This window comes from Myotis lucifugus, unplaced genomic scaffold (genome assembly GCF_000147115.1).
Source record: "Myotis lucifugus unplaced genomic scaffold, Myoluc2.0 scaffold_3, whole genome shotgun sequence".
In the NCBI taxonomy this organism is placed as follows: Eukaryota; Metazoa; Chordata; class Mammalia; order Chiroptera; family Vespertilionidae; genus Myotis; species Myotis lucifugus.
Window position 1 is genome coordinate 15,034,824 of NW_005871051.1, and position 19,965 is coordinate 15,054,788.

Consider the following 19,965-nt stretch of genomic DNA (forward strand, 5'->3'; position numbering starts at 1 on the left):
TCCCCCTACCCCCCGCCGGCCTGGTTGCCCACTCAGCCTGTTCGGTCATCCATTCAGTTGTTTCAGATGTGACGGCCCCTGGCTCTTTATATATATAAATTTGTTTATATATAAACAAACACTAATTTGTTTATCTTGACAAGAAACAGGAGATTGCTGGATCAGAGTTCAGACCATGCATTTACTCACCGAGCAGTGTGTGTTAATTTGCCTAATTTCTCAAGGGGAGAAGCAGTAAGAGCGAGGTGCACCCTGCAGGTACAGTGGAATTATGTCCCATGAAAGGAAACCCCCAAATTATGACGTTAGAGCTTATCTGTTTCTCTGAGAGAGAGAGAGAGAGAGAGAGAGAGAGAGAGAGAGAGAGAGAGAGAGATTGAGACAGAGTCATTTGTTTTAAAATATAAATAAACCCCCTCTAGGGGGAGGAAGGGAAGGCTTCTAGTCTTGTAACTCCTAGAATGTAAACAAAAAACACAAATTCCTCAGGGAGAGGTGCCCCTAAATCTCTCCAAATTTCTTTATCTTTAGGGTTGCTATTAATCTTTGCTCAGAAAACCTTGACCATGTAGACAAATGAAGATATTCTGGAACACTGCACATGAGAAGCGAGAATGGTAAAGGGTGAGGTCAGATAGCCAGACAGGAGACCAACAGTACAGAGCCTTTGGAGCTAAGTAAAGAGTTTAGAATTTATTCTGAGTACAATGGTAATTGGATGGCTGTAAGCTGGATCTTGGCATGATCTGATTCAAGTTTCATTGATCAGGCTGGTGGCCGTGAGAGAAATGGATGAGGTTTGGGGTGAGAGGAGGAGCAAGTAGATCGATAAGGATGCTCCTGCTGTCATCATGCACTGGAGGGGTAATGATGGAGAGTGACAGAAGTGAGCACAGCAGGGCTTCATGTTTCAGGAAGAGCTGTATACTGGATGAGGAGTCGGCTGGAGGTGAGGAAAGAGGAGAGGTATTCTAATTCTCAGGTCTTTGATTGCCTAGGTTGTTTGTTTGAACAACTGTGATGCCATTTCCTCACAGGGAATGATTTGGCAAGGATCAAGTAGGCAACTGGGAAGTAGTGAGTTAAAAAGACTGCTTTAGCATATTATGTCTGACAGGCTGTACCCAGCAGCGAGCAGATGACTGGGAAAACTCCAGTTGAATATTATAGAAATGTGAACAGGGTAAAGGGACCAAACACAGCACTCAACGGCTAGCAACCATGGGAAGCCAGCACTACCTCTGGGTCTGAAGGGGCAGGAGAAGAAGAGCATTATTGGACACACATGGGCTGTAGCCATGGGAGAGGACCTCACAACAGGAGCTGTGGAATTAGGAAGAAGACAGGGTCACTGACAAGATCACAGCTGAACAAGTAGTTTTTTATCTGTCCCCTCTTTCTGCTTGTCGACATCCTGCTGGTGTTTTCCTCTGGCGGAGTCCAATTAGCCCAAGTGCCCAAGGTGATGGGGTTAGTAGACAGAGGGCACGAAGCAGGGCAGTGCCACATGGGGAATGACAGGGACAAACAGAAGAAACAGCACTGATGCCTCTGAGACTCCTTCCTTTCAAGCGGCAGGTAGACAGCTAAGGGCAGAGATGTTGATTTGGAAGTTATCAGCATGTTCAATGGTGGCGAGCTAATATTTGTCAAGCTCTTACTTTATCTAAGCACTCTACTGAGATAATGTTCACATGCATTATCTCATTTAATTTTCAAAACAAAACCATAGGTGAAATATTACCCCATTGGACACGGGTAGTGGTATTTAACATTTGGGTTTGTTTCGAGAATTAGTGAGGAAACCGAAGCACAGTGGAGGGAAGCAATTTGTTTAAAGTCACATGGCTATTAAGAAGCGGTTCCAAGAATTAAGTCCCAGATGTTTCGATCCCCAGGGCCAATGATAGAAACTATTATGTGATCCTTGCACACGGGTTCTCTGGAGCAATGACGTGTTAGGTCACATGATTTTTTTAATACAACTCTTCCCTCTTTTTCACCGCTTTGAAATAAAACAATTCTGACAAGATTTCATCAAAGAAGTTATTCTAAGCTTTAGTGTCCCGGTTTGGGTATTGCTTTTGATTAAGGTTATGTGCAGGCGAGCATATTAGTAACCCACAGATTCCCTCTACCACCAAAAGAGCACATTCACTTTTATCTTGGGAACAAAGCTGGAGAGAAAAAGCTTTTTTAACTTTTCTTAATTCATGAAACATTTATCTTCTAGTCAGGTTTTGTTATAGCAGCACAAATGTGGTCCGTCAGCATTTCCATTATTTCCTCATATTTCCAGGGCTTTTCAAGAGTGCCTTGGAGATTCCATTCCGAATTAAAATTTGGCCTTCAGGATTTGCGTCAGAAAACTCCATTTTCCTTACTAATTAATCAAATAGTATAGAGGCTTGCAATTTAGAAGAGGGCCAAATTTAAAACTTTCATTAATGCAAAAATATTTTGAGGCAAATTTGCTAATTGAAATATATCTTTAAATATTAACACTTACTCTACAAGCATAATGTTATATGACTATATGATACTAGTTTAAAAAAATAACCACAAAAGTTCCTAAAATAATAATATATGAAAGCTAATCATAACAATTTATACTTCACCTTTTTGGCTTTGCAAGTAATTTATTTCCATTTGAGGAATTTGGATGCTTTGAAGTTCTCAGCAAAATTAATGTTATAACAGTTATCAAGACACTGAAGCAGGATGACGTGGGCGGGGGCATTCTGAGAGAGTGCCAAAGTGTTCAATATATTTTTATGAAATTTAAATTCATATGGGTAATTGTGCAGTCTGTGCAAAGGGATTGATAGCATGTCTCAAGTCTGTAAAAATATCTGAAATTTAATTATTTTAAAGCGATGGTGAGTGCTGTTTAGAGCCTAGTAGTTAAAGCCTTTCCCACTTTGCCTAATTCCAAATATTCCATGAATGTCGGATAACAATGAGAGGCATGATGGTGACCACTATCTTTAATATCTCTTTTTTGTAGTCTTTTCTGTAATCTATCTACTAGTCTCACATGGCAGAGGACTAAGTAAATACAAGGTTATGACAGAGAGTCATGAAGCCTTTTGAGCAAACCTACTCTTCTGACTGACTTCTCTCTAGCCACATCGGCTCCTTGCTGTTCTAGAAGCACACCAGGTGAACTCTCAGTTGGAGACATTCGCTCTAGCCTTTCCTTCTTTCTGAAATGCTTTCTCCACATGTCTGCTTGGTTAACTCCCTACTGATTTTAGACCTTCAAACCTTACTTTCTGAGTGTGGTCAAACCACATTGCTCTACTTGATAATTTGATTTTCCCTTTGCCCTTCAATCCCCAAACTCATGATACCCCTTCCCTTCCATTATTCATTGATATATCCCAGTGGTCGGCAAACCGCGGCTCACAAGCCACATGCGGCTCTTTGGCCCCTTGAGTGTGGCTCTTCCACAAAATACCACGTGCGGGCATGCACATACAGTGCGATTGAAACTTCGTGGCCCATGCACAGAAGTCAGTTTTCGGCCTGGGCGAGTCTATTTTGAAGAAGTGGCGTTAGAAGAAGTGGGGGGTATCGGTCAATCGGGTGACAGGAGACAAGGTGCAGGCGGGCGGCGGGATACTCAGCTTGAGGGAGGTACATTGTTTTGAGGTACATTCGCTGAGGTCGACCCCTTCCAACTCTCCCATCCACACTCATCTACCTGAAACAAGTATACAAGACGAGTGTGGATGGGAGTGTTGGAAGGGGTCGACCTCAGCAAACGTACCTCAATCAGATTGAGGACGTTTTTAGCAAAGGCCAGCTTAGGAATACCCTAATTAAGTTAAAAACAATGTACCTACCTATATAGTTTAAGTTTAAAAAATTTGGCTCTCAAAAGAAATTTCAATAGTTGTACTGTTGATATTTGGCTCTGTTGACTAATGAGTTTGCTGAGCACTGATATATCCTAAGTATCTAGAATTGTCCCTGATGTGTTAATCGCTGAAAATAACTTTTTGAATTAATATTATATTATTAGATTAAATCTTAATTTCATACCATAATAAAAAAATATATTTTCAATATTCCAGGTGTATCACTTTCTGGTTCTTCTATAGAATTTGATTATTTCCCTCAGGTAGTTAAGAATGCCCTTTGAACATTGGTGTAAAAGTGAAGCCATCCCTCTCCCATTGAAATCCCCTTTGTAATATGTTATGGGTCAATTTTCCTGGAATCATTTAAACTGAAGTTGGACATTTTTATAGTTAATTGTAGCTTTGTTTAGAAAACATGATCTGAATGGGTACATGTGAAGTATGGCTTTCACATGACAAATGTTTATTTTGTATTAAAAATACTACTGTGCATGTGTTATAACATTTTTATACTTGCGATGATCACAATGCCAAACTTTGAAAATTCTGAAATTTAAAAAAAAAATGATCCTATAGCTAAAAACAAAAAAGAGAAAGGACTCCACACCTCCAGCAGTGGTAGAAATCATGGGCTTCGCTATTCAGCCCCATGGCGTGAAAACTGTACTAATGGCATAATGGTGCCATTTGGTGAGATTTCACCACCAGTTCAAGGGTGTAAAAGCAAGGACACAAGAATTCCAGTGTAGATACCAGCCCTGGTGGCACACTCATCAGCACAGCACTGATTCTGAATGGTAGCTGATATCGAAAGCTAACATTTTCTATCATGAGACTATATTACTTTTATTATTGGACTAAAACATTGCTTGAAAACAAATACAATTAAGTATCCTTCGAGTTATTTTCACACATTGAATGGAATTTATTTGACTTTATTTCTGCTTTGTCTTCCTAGGGTAAATGTGAGCAGTCACTTTATGGTCACATGCATTCCATCAATGATGCCACCTTCACTCCTAAGGTGAGTTCAGTTCTCCCAATAATTCTTTTAAACTCTTCATATATACAAATTCATTTTAATAAAACAAAATCCCAGGTGTAAATGTAGGTTAACAGGGTCAGTAGGAGAACACATTTGGGAATTAATTATGACAATGGAAAAAACATATAGGTAGTATAGGTTTGCAGAAGTTTAGGACACAAAAACATACAATTATAGTTGTAGGAACAATGAGGAACTCACCTATTGAACTTGACTCTAATGAGGTACATTTTTGAAAGCTTCTTTTCTAATTTTGGTGTCAAGAAAGTGTGATATAGACTTGTAAATATTAGTGCAGAATCATAAGATAACAAAAATGCTTGAAAGGCAACCCAAGAATAAACACCGTCAAAGAAACAGGGACTTCCTTCTGGTTAGAACACAGAAACCTTGAATGGACAGCTTTTCAATTCTTCATTGAAAGGTTTTAAATATTTCTCTTTTCATATAAACTGATGGCATCCCAAATATGTTTTTCTGAAGCTTGAGATATTTACATATCAGGATGATTTTTCCAATGATGAAAATTGTTAAAACATTGCTTTGCGTTGCTGAGCTAATTGCAGTTATCCTTAAAAGGGTTCAAATAGTAATCATGGAAGGATGATTTAAGTTTGTTTCTTCTCAGATGGAAGTGATTTGACAAGATAGATGACCTCTCAAGTCCTTTCAAACTCTATGATTTAATTATATCTAACATTCTAATTTGTCTCCAAGTTCCCAGTAGAATGTGAATCTTAATTCCATATCCCTCTTCCAATTAGCTAAAAAAGAAATCTGATAGATTCCCTACATCTAATTTCAAAATGACAGCATTGTCAAAATTCTGTTACTATTGTGCTATTATTCTTTTAGAAAGAGGAAAAATGCAAATTAATTTTTTTTCTACTAAAGGAAGGTTGTTTGCTCCACCTGAATTATGCCGATGTCACTGTCAACCCTGGAATGTTAATAATGAGCTCAACTACAATTATATTTCAAGAAAGGAATTTCCATTTGATTGACTTTGTTGAGCCAACATATTATGGATTAGTTCTAGATACCAAGCAAAATTTTATTTCTAGCATATTACAAAACCATTTAAGCAACATGGGCCCATATAATGTGGATATTTATGCCAAAATTCTATTAAGTGGCTTGCAACTTTATGTGCCCTAGGAAAATTGAATGGAAGCTAAAATGAAGTAAACTAATATTTTGTAAGTTAGACATTTTATATGGTAAGCAATATTGTAGCTGAAAGAGACACACCATTTAACATACTAAATAGTAAAATTTAATAAATATGGAAATAGCTAAATCAGATTTATTGAATCGGCAATCAAGGGAGACACACATTAATTATACATATTTCAAAGCCAAAATGATGAATATGAGGTCCAGTGTCCAGTGTCACGGTGGCTAACCTAGTTTTGTTTACTCACTTTGTTCACACTAAAATGCCTGTCACTACACAGTTCCAAATCAACATGCCAGGACTTCACTGAATTGTTCCATCAATTTATTTCTTCTTTGTTACAAATATTTAATAACTAATTAAGGAAATAATATTTTATGATGATAACTGACGCTCCTAAGTGAAGTTTACACTCACTATGCCAATTGATTTGAAAGCTGTCTTGCTGCACACACCTGCTGAGAATTGTCAAGAGATCAGGAGATAGTAGTTACTGAAAGAGCAAAAAGACTTTTAGGGATTTCTCAAGGACATGGCATTGTGACACATTTCACTTTCAAACAAACTATCAGACAAAGGTGTGATAATAAATGCATTATAAGGTACATATATAGCAGGCAGCAATCTGAATTACCTAGTATTAAACTTACTAATCGTTTGATGCCTTTGGGATATGCAATTAGGTTACCTTCGTTAAAAAAATGTATTCGGCTATTTATATAAGCACAATTTTAGGAAAATTCTACAATTTTAGATTTGTAAGCAGAAACTACAAATGTAAAATTCAGTGTTACCTAGCTAGCAACCAAGAATCACAGAAACAAATACATAATATACAATATATATGTATGGTCCTGAAAAGCTATATAAATTTAATTTTTTTTATTGCTTAAAGCATTACAAAGGGTATTACATATGTGTCCTTTTTTTTTCCCCGCCCTTGACAATACCCCGGCTTCCCCTACCCCCCCAGTGTCTTATGTCCATTGGTTATGCTCATATTTTATATAGTGTTAGGGCTCTGGTGTCTTTATTTCTTAACGATATTTCTAATGGAAGAAGATATTTATGTAAAACCTCTTTTTAAAGTAACCTGTTCATGTCTGTCCATGGGCTATGCATATATGCATAAAAATTCATTGGTTAATCTTTTCCTGCTCCCTCAACCCTTTCCCTCTGAAATACATCAGTCTGTTGTATGCTTCAATATCTCTGGATCTTTTTTGTTCCTCAGTTTATTTTGATCATTAGATACCACGTATAAGTGAGATCATGTGATACTTGTCTTTCTCTGACTGGCTTATTTCATTTAGCATAATACTCTCCATTCTTTAATGAAAAAGCAGAAGCCATGAGAGAAGAAATTTCATAACTTCCTACTACTATGTTAAGTAAGAAATGATGTAGTTATATTTCACTGGAGCAAAAATGGGTATAAGCTTCAGTAGGAGTATTTTTTCATTTTTACATTTAGAATATACAATTTAATAACTAGGCAGTTAAGAGCTTTACATTTGATCTGAGATAGGTTAATTGCTTTTTCTAAGTTGGTGGAATATGGACATAAATGAGTTAACTCATTTTATATTTCCTTTAAATCACAGACAAATAAGTACCTGCAATTAATTGCCTACCTAGAAAAGTTATCTTCACAGCATTTTAGGAAAGGAAACTCAATTTCTGATTTTTTAAAATTGTGTTTGTTATTCAATCTCAAACAGAAAGTACTTAGCATCTCTCTCTGGCCCCTTTATATAAAGCTATGCAAGTAACATTTAGGTGATGCAGCTATTGATCCTCTGAAGGACAAATGATGTCAGGCAGCACTTTCACATCAAAAACATTTCAATTTTGTTTATTTCTTCAGCAATCCAACTTGATGTCAACTACCATTTAGCCTGGCCAATATTGATATTTCATGTCAGTTATTATTCATTATTGCAACTAGATATTGCATAAGTCAAAACTTTTAGATATGTGATAAAAACAAAACAAAACACCAAAGCAGGTTCTATTTGAGGAAATTGTAAACAACAACAGAATAAAAAGTTAAGGGACTTGTAACATGCTAATTTTATTTTATAACATATTTGAATTATTTCAATGTTCCTACATATCTAAAAATCAATTGTATGTCTTTTAAACTAATCTCATACTGCAATATCCTTAAATTAATCATTTATGAAATAATCTTGCCTTAACATAATAAAATAATTGGATTGAAAAATTAAAGTAAAAGAATTTGTACAAACAGAAAATACAAATTAGTTAGAAATTACTTTTAGATATAATAAATGGATAGAGGTTTTTACCCTTTATTTCTACTTTGTTTTGTTAGAATTTAAAAATGTAAATAACAAAGAATAGTTCATTTAAGATTATATCCCCTGCCCCCAAAGTTTAACTTTTAGAAATTTATACAGTTGGATAAAGGTTAATTCAAGAATGTGTAATTTTCTTGATGGTTCCATGAAAATTAGATGTATCATGATGATGTCATATATCTTCATACTTCCTCTTTTACTATAAAACTAATCATTTGTTTTTCTATATGTACATCTTTTGAATGACAGTATTTTTGGCATGTATGAAAAAGTCAGCATGACTTTTAACTTAGCATCTCTTTACTGAGCACTTGCCATGTCTCAAGCACAGCTCTAAATATTGAGGGTGCAGCAATGCGCAATACCAACTCCTGTCCTTATGGACTTTATATTTTGGTAAGAACCAAAGAAAATAATTAAACAAATGAATAGTCTCAAGAATAATAAATGTTATCTAACCAGAATAAATTCAGGTGAAAAGAGTAATGAGGTGAGAGTTGGGGCTTAGAATAGTCAGGGAGGGGCTCTGAGAGAATGCCATTCAAGAAAACCCTGCAGTGATTTATTTTAAAATACATTTTTATTGATTTCAGAGAGGAAGGGAGAGGGAGGGAGAGAGATAGAAACATCAATAATGAGAGAGAAACATCCATCGGCTGCCTCCTGCAAGCCCCCTACTGGGGTTCGAGCCCACAACCCGGGCATGTGCCCTTGACCGGAATCAAACCCGGACCCTTCAGTCTGCAGACCAACACTCTATCCACTGAGCCAAACCAGCTAGGGCCCCTGCAGTGATCTTAAGGAAAAATTCAAATAGAGGCAGTAGCAAAGACCAAGCTCCTGAGGTGGTAGAAGTGTGGTGTGATGGAGTCACAGAACACAGGGAGAAAGCTAGGATTAGATTAAGCAGGTGAGATATTTTACCTGTAAGAGATCACTATTAACCTAAATTGTTACTGGTCAAAATGTGGGATGTTTGAAGCCATGTTAGCATAATCCCAAGCATTATCTTTGGCTTCAAAAATGTTTATATGTGAAAAGAAAATGTCCCACTATGGGCAATATAATAGATCCTTTGGCTGAGTAATACCTTTTTTTTTTCCCCATAGCTGTTGGCATAATTCTTGGTTCAGAGGTAATCAATAAATAGTCATTGATTAGGAAATATCAAAAATTCACTGTAGGTCAGAACTCAAGGGGCATTTAAAAGAGTACATAGTTAAGACAACATTTGCTGGGACAGGAATACATTTATTTTATGCCATTGATCTTAAAATATTATTTCCGAATTTAATACACTTTGCTGACTTCCCATGTTTATTCTGAGCATAGTACTGCCAAAAATAGTTCAAAATATATTTATTACTTTTATAAAAATATGATATCACTGCTCAGAACATTTGGCCGTTTAAGCAAGTGGTCTTCCAATATAACTGTCTCATTTAAACAGTTTTCCAAGGACAAAAATGCTCTAAATAATATCACAATATCAATATAAAATTATACATTTTTCTCTAGTCATGGTTAATTATAGTCAGTCTAAACTTGCATGGGATTGAAAATGTTTGAAATACTACAGGTATAACAGCCTGAGTTTTTAAAGAGATTCTTTTACTTATAATGTCTAATGTACCATCCATTATCTCTGAATCACATAATTAGAGCACAAAGAATTGTCACACCAATTTACTCAAAAGCATAATTACAAGATAACTTGATTACCCCCGTTAATGTAATTTTCCCCACTTAATTGCGTGTTCGTGGGTGAATGTGACCCTGTGAATCATACTTCAAGAAGTGACTGCTGGCTAACATGAACACCACCGTGCAGAGCGGAGGAATCTGCCCCCTCCTCAGAAATGCCATTTGTGGACTCAGCATGGCCCTACAGGGAAGATGCTTTCAGAGTCCCCTCTCCCCACACATGGTCTGGAAGTTCCGCTGGCAGACTTCACAATGGCCTTGGGGCCCAGCATGTCCATCACCACCATGCTCTGCCTCTCACCCCACCTCAGTTCAGCAGCTGTTATAAAAAAAACAAACGCAAGTTTTCCAACTAAGGAAATATAAGCTGCTATGTTTAGATTGCATTCAGAGACCGCATTTTATTCTCTTTTTCCTAAAGTATTCAAGTGTAAATGCTCATTTGCAAATACTCCTTGACTTGTACTTGGTTGTTTGGGAAGCAAAAGATCCCTTTGTTTCTAACATATGCTGGTTGCATCTACATTTTGTTCCGTCTCAACTAAAGAAAATTAAGACCACAAAGACAGGGCTTAATCTTGGAATTGAACAAAGAACTTCAAAATTTCTCTCTTCTTAGGCTGAGGGGTAGAATGTTTTCTTTAAAATAGTTGTTTTTCGGTTTACATACTCAAATACAAAATTACAAAAGAAACCAAATCATTAAATTATAGATGACTTCCCTATTATGATGGCTTTTGCATATCTAAAAATAGTAAAAATAGACTGTGCCTTTGTGGGCTTGTAAATTTTCTTTCTCCATTCTGTGGATAAAGTTTCTTATCTTCAAGAAAATATTATTTAGTGAAAAAAATAGTTTCTAAAAAATTCTGTGGCAGCAGAAGCACAGCCTAAAGCAATAGTTCTTAGAAAGACTATGAATTTTAGTGAAATATATATAGCTTAACCTCTCTGACCTATTTTTATGAGTCAAACTATAGATCTTTAGAATATGTTATCTAATCACATCCATATAGCTACAGCCAAATATAGCTTATCATCATAAACTTGAACCTTAGTAATTTAAACATTATGATAATACAAACCAATGCATAAATTATCCTTTTTATGTATATAGAACTGCCTTGATTTTATGCAACTGCACTTATGTACATATTAAAAGAAAATAAATTTATTACAGTGTATCCCAGCAATGTTATTACAGTACACACTATATTAATCAATAATAATTGGCCACTTTAAAGGAGACTTCTGCCAAATAGAGTAATTCTTAGGTTGCTATCACAATAAATAAAACAGATTTAACAGAATTTGTGTGGATCTACATATAATATATTCTGCAATGATTAAGGAGCAGAAGGACAAACGGGAAAAGGGACTGCAATGAAGTCATTAAGGTGCTGTTGCTATCTTTGCTAGATGGTTTGTTTTATTTCACCGTGAAGAGGTAAAATACATATATTTTTTAAAGCTCTAGCTAAGCACTTTAGAAATGATTATTTTGAAATTACTGGAAATATGAATTTGTACCCTGTTCCTAGTAAGCACTTTAGGAACTTTAGAAATGATTATTTTGAAATTACTGGAAATATGTATTTGTACCCTATTCTTAGTAAGTACTCTATAAATATTTGTGGGACTGATGTAGGTAAATAAAAAAAAAGAATTATAACTTTTTCCAACCAGGAAAGGAACAGATCTGACTACATATTTTGGGGTGTGTACCTATGTAAGAGACTCACGTGGACATTCAGGCTCTGAGCCCCTCACCGGCCTCTGGTCACTGTGAGAAGACTAGTAATTCTCTAATTTGCATCCCCTGCCTTGCCCCCTTCATTGTTCTGGGAATATAAAAGGACTGCTTTTCTCCCCTGATAAAGAACAACAGATTAATGAATTTAAGTGCCTATATCATTAAAATTGTCATCCCTGGTATACTACTAAAAGTGCAGTAGCAATTGCATCTAGCTTTCACTCTCTAGGAGGTCCCGTGATTCCAGTTTTTTAATGTAAATTAATGCAAAAGCTGCTCCAACAGTATCACATACTATTCACTTCAAACTCCAAACAGAATCTTCTATTACTTGATTTGGTCAATGGAAAGAGCAGAGAAGCAGTGAACTGAGCTATAAGTTAACAAACAGAATAGTGGCTCCACCGGGGATGAAGGGTTTGGGGAAGAAAGCTCTCTATGTATTGAAGAGGAGATTTCACCTACATCTATTTTATTCTTATCTATGTACATAAAAGCCTAAGTGACTGAACGGCCAGTCGACTGGTTGCTATGATGTGCACTGACCACCAGGGACAGATGCTCAACGCACAGGATCGGGCTCCCTCCTGTCTGGGTCAGGCCTGCAGGGATGGGGCCAAAACCAGCTATCCAACATCCCCCGAGGGGTCCCAGATTGTGAGAGGGCACAGGCCAGGCCTAGGGACCCCACTGGTGCACTGGGCCTCTAGTGTATACATATTTATAAAATGTAGTTGCAGGACAATACATTTCATTTCACTTAGGAGATTTATAAATTACTTTGAACAAGATGACTCTATCACTCATTAAGGTCTAGGATCACGTCTTATCCTTTTCTGTCCTGCATCTTTCCTGTCCTCTCTCCCTCTCTCCCCCTCCTCACACTCCATCACCTGGGGCTAGGCCACTCTAACAGGGAATGCTTGTCTGGTCAATAGTTAATGAATGACAAATAATTTTATCAGAGTCCTTAAAAAAAGAAATGTCATCACCTTTTTTTGTTTGTTTTTTGTTAATCCTCACCCAAGGATATTTTTCCATTGATTTTTAGAGAGAGTGGAAGGGAAAGGGAGAGACAGAAACATCGATGTGAGAGAGACACATGGATTGGTTGCCTCCTGTATGTGCCCTGGACCAGGACTGGGGATCGAGCCTGCTTGTTCAATTTGTTCTTTGCTAATACATATTTGTTGATGTTTTGTTACAGTACTAGTAGTTCTTTCAGGGTGTTCTGCCTTCATAACAGAATATGCACTTTAAGCGCCTAAGTACTATTTCATTGGATTCCATTCCCCAAAGCATCTAAGTCAAAACATGCAAAATATTTTCCTCCTTAAGAGCTTAAAAGCTTGGGCACTTAATTCAGATTGACTGGGTTTGAATCTTGGGTCTGTTTTACTAATACGATGACTTTGGGCAAGCTTTATACCATTGCAAGTCTTTTTTTCTCATCTGAATAATAGGGCCATATAATCTAACCTTAAAGATGAAGGATGAAATGAGATAATAAATATAAATCCCTTTGAACAAGTTATTGTGATTATGTAGTGAAGTGTTGTATATTGTCGATGATAAGTAATTATTTTTGAGATGTCAAGCTTCCATATGCCTGGGACATGACTGGTGATATAAATTATTAATGCCTATTAGATTGACAATAGCATAGGAAAGAATTATGTACTGACCTCAGCAACCTCATCTACATCTTTCCAATGCTTTATATTCCCTTCTTCTTTAGCCTTAAACTTGAGCATTCCCAAATTTTACTTTCTATTTCCATTCTAATTCCATATTTCTTTGCCTTATTTGTGCCATTAGGGTACTGAGGAAATGGTGTAATGAGCTAATCCTTAACACTGCACAGGCCTGTCCTAGGAGACACACTAATGTATCAGTATACTAAAAATGTTTGAAATACTAATTTTTCTGCTAATGAGCCTAAACATTTTACTATAGTTATACCTTAATACCAAGTTGCAGGTCATTACCTTCACATATTGAAAGCAGCTGATGTTTTAGGGCTTAATGTTTCTGCCATTTGCTTGATGAACCCTCTTTCTTGCCCATTTTACATAGCAGAATTTTAAGTTATAAAATTAATACTTAACAGGTATTGTGTATGTTGTTTTGATTTCATTATTTATTTATTTAAAATGTTTTTTTTTCTGATGAGAGTAATTAATATATGCTAACTCCATTAAATTTGAATTTTAAAAATGCTAAAAGAAACAAATAAAAATGATTTATCCTACCACCTAAAGATAATCATTTCCGATTTAGTTCCCACCACTCTGATTTTCAACATATGCTTATATGTGTATCAGACAGTATAAACAATTGTGTTTGCTCCTTCCTTCATTGAACTGCATATGTATGTTTTCCCATGTATTAACAATTTTTGGAAATGCCATTATAATAGTTAAGATAATTGCGGGGGTCCAGCCCCAGCGGGTCCAGGGGTTCCCAAAGGTGTGGACGGAGTAGGCGAGGAAGGAAAGACATGGAGGCAGTGTTCAGGTGATCATCATAGCCAGGTTCCTCTTTCTTTTATCGTCATCTAACATCTGTATATATATTATTTGGTCCCAATCCTATCGATTCTATACAAAAGGCCAGGGGGCTTCCCATCTCCATTCAAAGGTTACTCTATTGTTCCACTAAGCTACAAGGAAGTAACTGAAGGAGGTCACTCCAAGCAAAGATCAAAGCAACCAACCACTCCTCTGACTCTCAATTAAAGGGTTTACTGATAAAAATCCTCACCTGAGGAAACAACCTTTCTTCTCCTAGCCAGGTTCCTCCCCCTCTTGTCCTCTTACATCTGCATTTATCCTATTTGATCTTAATCCCATCCATTCCATTCCAAAGGCTAGGGCATTTCTCATCTCCATATCAAGGTTACTTGAAACATCCCTGCAGAGACTGCCTCAAGCAGCCAGGGTGGATCGGCTTCCAGTAGATAATAATGTTTTTATTTATTATTTATTATATTTTTATTGATTTCAGAGAGGAAGGGAGAGGGAAAGAGAGATATATACATTGAATCATTGATCAGCTGCCTCCTGCATGCCCCACACTAGAGATCTGTCCTGCAACCTGGGCATGTACCCTGACTGGGAATCAAACCATGACCTCCTGGTTCATAGATGGACACTCAACCACTGAGGCATGCTGGCCAGACTAAAATAATAGTTTTGTTATGTAATATTACAGTTTTAAATATGTATGTTTTATGCATGCATGTCTATTTATCTATCTAGGCATCCACTGAAAATAATTTTCTTACATTTCTACTGCTTCATCTTATAAATAATATTGTGAGAACCATCTTTTTGGCAAGTATTGATCTGAGTTATCGACTTACTGAAAATGTATCCTAATGGGGAAATATATTCAACATATGTAAACATTTGTGATATATTGTGGTATATTTTTCAAGAAATAGAATATTATTGTTAAAATCTCAGACTCTGAAGTCAACCAGACCTATGCTTGAATTCTCTCCCCAATTCATTCTCTCTGGGTACTTTTAGGAAACTCACTTGACCTCTTTAAACCTCATTTTTCTCATCTGTAAAATGGGATTATTGCATCTAATAAAATATCTCTAGAAAACATCTTCTTTGAAGTCTATCTTTCTTCAATTAGGTTTAGCACATAACTACAGCTAGCCATTGTTTTTCTCATCTAAACAAATTTTAGATAAATAATTTGGTTTTCGCCAGGTGGTACCTCTCCTACATCTCCCCTCTCCACCTCTAGATCCCCAAAACTCCCACTATGCTGTTCAGATGAGCAATATTCTAGTATCTTCTAGTGCCCTAAGGAAAGAGATTTATTGGCAGAAGGGCTTCCTTTTTGCATGAGAGAGGAAGAGAGATATTGGGTCTTGAGGATATTCCAAGTTTTTGGTTCTGTATTCTCTATATTGTCTAGCTCTTGATTTCTTCCTAAGTGATTCAGAACTATCAGGGTTAGAACTAACATTTACTCCAAGAATGTTATGGAAGGACTTGGACTAAAGTAAAACTAGGTAAGTTCCATTGAGGCATTCATCATCTATTGGTTTCACCAATATTTGTTGAGGTCTACACTGCCATAGGCACTGCCTCTGCCTCATTGGCTAATTGGAAGTGCAGCTAAGTTGTTCCTTCACTACCAAATATCTCTTGGTTATCAAATATGAACACAAACTTATTTATATCACTTAATAAGTTATTATATTTAGTTTACCTACTGTATACTTCGCCATGGCTCCTAACTATCTTGGGAAATAGAAAAATCTGACTAAATGGTATTATTCAAAATGGTCTAAAATAATATCTATTCTTTATTAACAAGCATTTAGCACAGCACTTGATTCATTTAAAACACTTAATAAGTATTATTATCAGATAGTTTAACATTGGTCATTTGACAACAGTAAAAGTAAAATGTAAAAATGTTAAAAGTATTTAAATACTTATTTTCACACCAAGAGTGATTGAAATATTTATAGGTGTATTTCCGCAAATTGTAATATTCAGTGGTATATAGCACACTTTAAGATTATCTTTAGTTTATAGCACCCAGAAAAGAAAAGTCAATCAAGTCCATAACCTGTCTTTGGTGTAAGCTGCTTCTAAATTAAATGTATTCAGTTCTCTGAATTGAAGGAAAATTTTTTGTTTCCTTCTGAAAGGTGTTTTAAAAAGCCCTTATATCTGGAAAGATTTTTTCTAATTTCTAACATTAATATTTCTGATGACCCTGAGAACTTTCCTTCTGGAAATTAAATTCACTGATTCTTCACAATTCTTACAATACATGTTTACATATCTGAAAACATTCCAAGTTCTCCATGTTCCTTTTAAGTCATAAAAAAGATTAAACATCCCCTTTATGAAATTGGGGACAAGGTTGCTGTATTGCTTCACTTGTGATTACAGTCATAGAATTTTAAAACTAATGGCATTTGTTGCATTTCTGATATGTTTAGGGAAAAGCAGAGTCCACTTGGAATGTAACATAACACATTTTTGAGAAAAAGAATAGAAATCAAGGAGTAAATGAGAAAAAAATTATGTGAGCTAATTAAAAATGGTAAGAAGGAGAATTGTACAATAATCAAGTTATTTAACATTTTAGAATATTTAGGAAGAAAATGAATATACTTTTTATTTAACATTAAAAAAGTAAGCTAAAGCTGAAAGAGATACTGTATATTGCATGGCAAACAGTATAATGGCATCATAAACATTATTTATAGGCCCGATGTGGCCAATACTCATATTTAATTGCCGAGTAGAGAGAATTTAAATGGCAGGATGATGAGAGTGAGCATATATTATGAATTGCTGGAGAACGGAAACCCCTCTTACTCATCACTATATCCTGGTCCCTGACAGAAAGTAGATGCTCAATAAACATCTGAGAGGCCAGCATGAGGAGTGAATAAACCTTCAGCTTGGACCTAGTGCATCCATGCTGGTGCTTCTATATTGGGAAAATACCCATTCCTGTTTCCATAACAATTGAATGCATTCACCCTTCCTTTTTTTTTTTATCTCCTTTATCCAATTACCTTCATCCTTATCCTAATACATATAACCCAAAAGCCCCACATATATCTAGTAATTTTGTCTAAATGACCACAGAAGAAACTGTTTCCTTGCCATCAGTTGCACCTGGCCCTAGTGATTCTACCTTCAGTGATTAAAAACTCTTCTTTCGTTGCGTTTGTTTTACTATCTCTGTTTTTTCACTCCACTTGAGATATAAAGTATTAGTACTAACTAATTAGAGTGTATAAAGTAAGATGCCCCCCTTTTAGTACAATGTTTTCATGTATATAGTTTTTACGTGTAGATCACATATATGACACAGGGCATGGCAAAAGTAGTTTTACAATTGTGAGTACATGAAACACAGATTTTATTCTTGTGTTATTTATTAATATTGTATTATTTCCATACAAATAACTGTAAATCTACTTTTTAATCCCACCCAACATGATATGTGTATATGTACATGAACTATATGGGTGTGTGTATTTTAGTTTTACTATATCTTCTGATATAATTAAATCAGCCAAAATAAATGATTTCCTATAAAATAATATTCCAAAATGTATTATGTAATTTTATATAGTGCTTAAATTACTATTTTATAGCAACATTATGTTTCAGACAAAGGTATAATGAGTAACTTTTAGTTTAGAGCAATGTATTCTTGTGGATTTAATAAAATTATAACACTTATCTCTTGTGTGTGTGTGTTACTACATATTTTTATATATATGTAAATGCACTTCTTTTTTTAATATTCTTTAAAGGGTCACATGATAGCATCCTGCGATTCCTGTGGGGTCACAAAACTATGGGACTTTCGGAAACTCTTACCAATTGTGTCCATTGATGTAGGTCCAAGTCCTGGCAATGAGGTGAACTTTGATTCATCAGGTAGGATTTTGTTTAGTACTTGTGACCAGTCTAACCCTGTTTCCCCTTTGTTTCCTCCTATGTGCATTTCTGTTCTTACTGTTATCTTAGAATATATTATATTATATCTCATTATATTTTGTATCATATGTCATATTATGAAAACATATTTATCTTATATGAGAAAGAAGAAAAATAGAGGAGGTAAGTGTGTGTAAATGTATATAACACAAGTTCCTGGCAGCACCACGTCAAACCTTGGAGCCTATATCCCTTAAAGTCACCATCCAAGGTAAGTACATTGCTTTTTTTGAAGGCAAAATGGCTGAGAGTAAAGAAGAACAAAAGGTTGGCAAGATAAAATGGAAATATTTTCATGGGCTAATTTAAATTTGCCAAATTACCCCAGATTCTTTAGATTTTACAGTTTATTTGTAATATATGTATATTCATCTTATTGTTGCAATTATATGCTCTGTGTAATTATTTGATTGTGCTTATCCTTGCTAATGATAAATAGTATGACAACTGATATGAACCACACAATAATTCCAGTCGTCTGTTTAGAAGGTTAAAATTGCAGTTACATCTTTATTTTTAATTATAGCCTGTTCTAAGTAAAAATGTGTATATATTATTGGATAATATAACTTTTCTTTGCTAGTGTGATACGTGTTTTAAATTTTGAGAATTTTTAAAAATCTTTGATAGTAATTTGTGGTAGATAGACCAAGTTATAGTGATAACTATTTTATTTTATTTTTTTTAATTTCTTTATTGATTAAGGTATTACATATGTGTCCTTATCCCCCCATTTCCCCCCATCCACACCACTCATGCCCTCACACCCTGTTGTCTGTGTCCATTGGTTAGGCTTATATGCATGCATACAAGTCCTTTGATTGATCTTTTCCCCTTACCCCCACCCGCCCCTACCTTCCCTCTAAGGTTTGATGGTCTGATCAATGTTTCTTTGTCTCTGGATCTGTTTTTGTTCATCAATTTATGTTCATTATATTCCATAAATGAGATCATATGGTATTTATCTTTCTCTGACTGGCTTATTTCACTTAGCATAATGCTCTCTAGTTCTATCCATGCTGTTGCAAATGGTAAGAACTCCTTTTTTACCGCAGCGTAGTATTCCATTGTGTAGATGTACCACAGTTTTCTAGTCCACTCATCTGCTGATGGGCACTTAGGCTAGTTCTAAACCTTAGCTATGGTGAATTGTGCTGCTATGAACATATATTCTTTCTGATTGGTATTTCTAGTTTCTTGGGATATATTCCTAGACGTGGGATCACTGGGTCAAATGGGAATTCCATTTTCAGTTTTTTGAGGAAACTCCATACTGTTCTCCACAGTGGCTGCGCCAGTCTGCATTCCCACCAGCAGTGCGCGAGGGTTCCTTTTTCTCTGCATCCTCGCCAGAGATAACTATTTTAGATGAAGAAATATATATATAATGTTTCATTTAAAAATAGTCCATATTAATTCTGTATTTCAGAAAGTTTGTAGTAATTATAGAGACATATGACAATTGTGTGTTTTGTGACACTGGTTTCATGATATTCCCATCACACAGCTGAGATTTAGAATATAGGAAGTTTGCCTTCTTAAAAACCTTTAAGTTGTGTTCCTGTTACAGATTAGTATATGAACCATGCTAATAAG

The 19,965-nt window shown here is 35.7% G+C and overlaps 1 protein-coding gene across 1 annotated transcript in view; it reads left to right on the top strand.

Annotated features, from left to right (window-relative positions):
• The window catches only part of SPAG16 (sperm associated antigen 16), a 606,360-nt gene that overhangs the window by 408,334 nt on the left and 178,061 nt on the right, over positions 1 to 19,965 (top strand). Inside the window, exons 16-17 of the mRNA XM_006082484.3 lie at positions 4,825 to 4,890; positions 18,183 to 18,309. Of these exons, the coding sequence (XP_006082546.1) occupies positions 4,825 to 4,890; positions 18,183 to 18,309 (193 nt within the window). The remainder of the gene's footprint in view (positions 1 to 4,824; positions 4,891 to 18,182; positions 18,310 to 19,965) is intronic.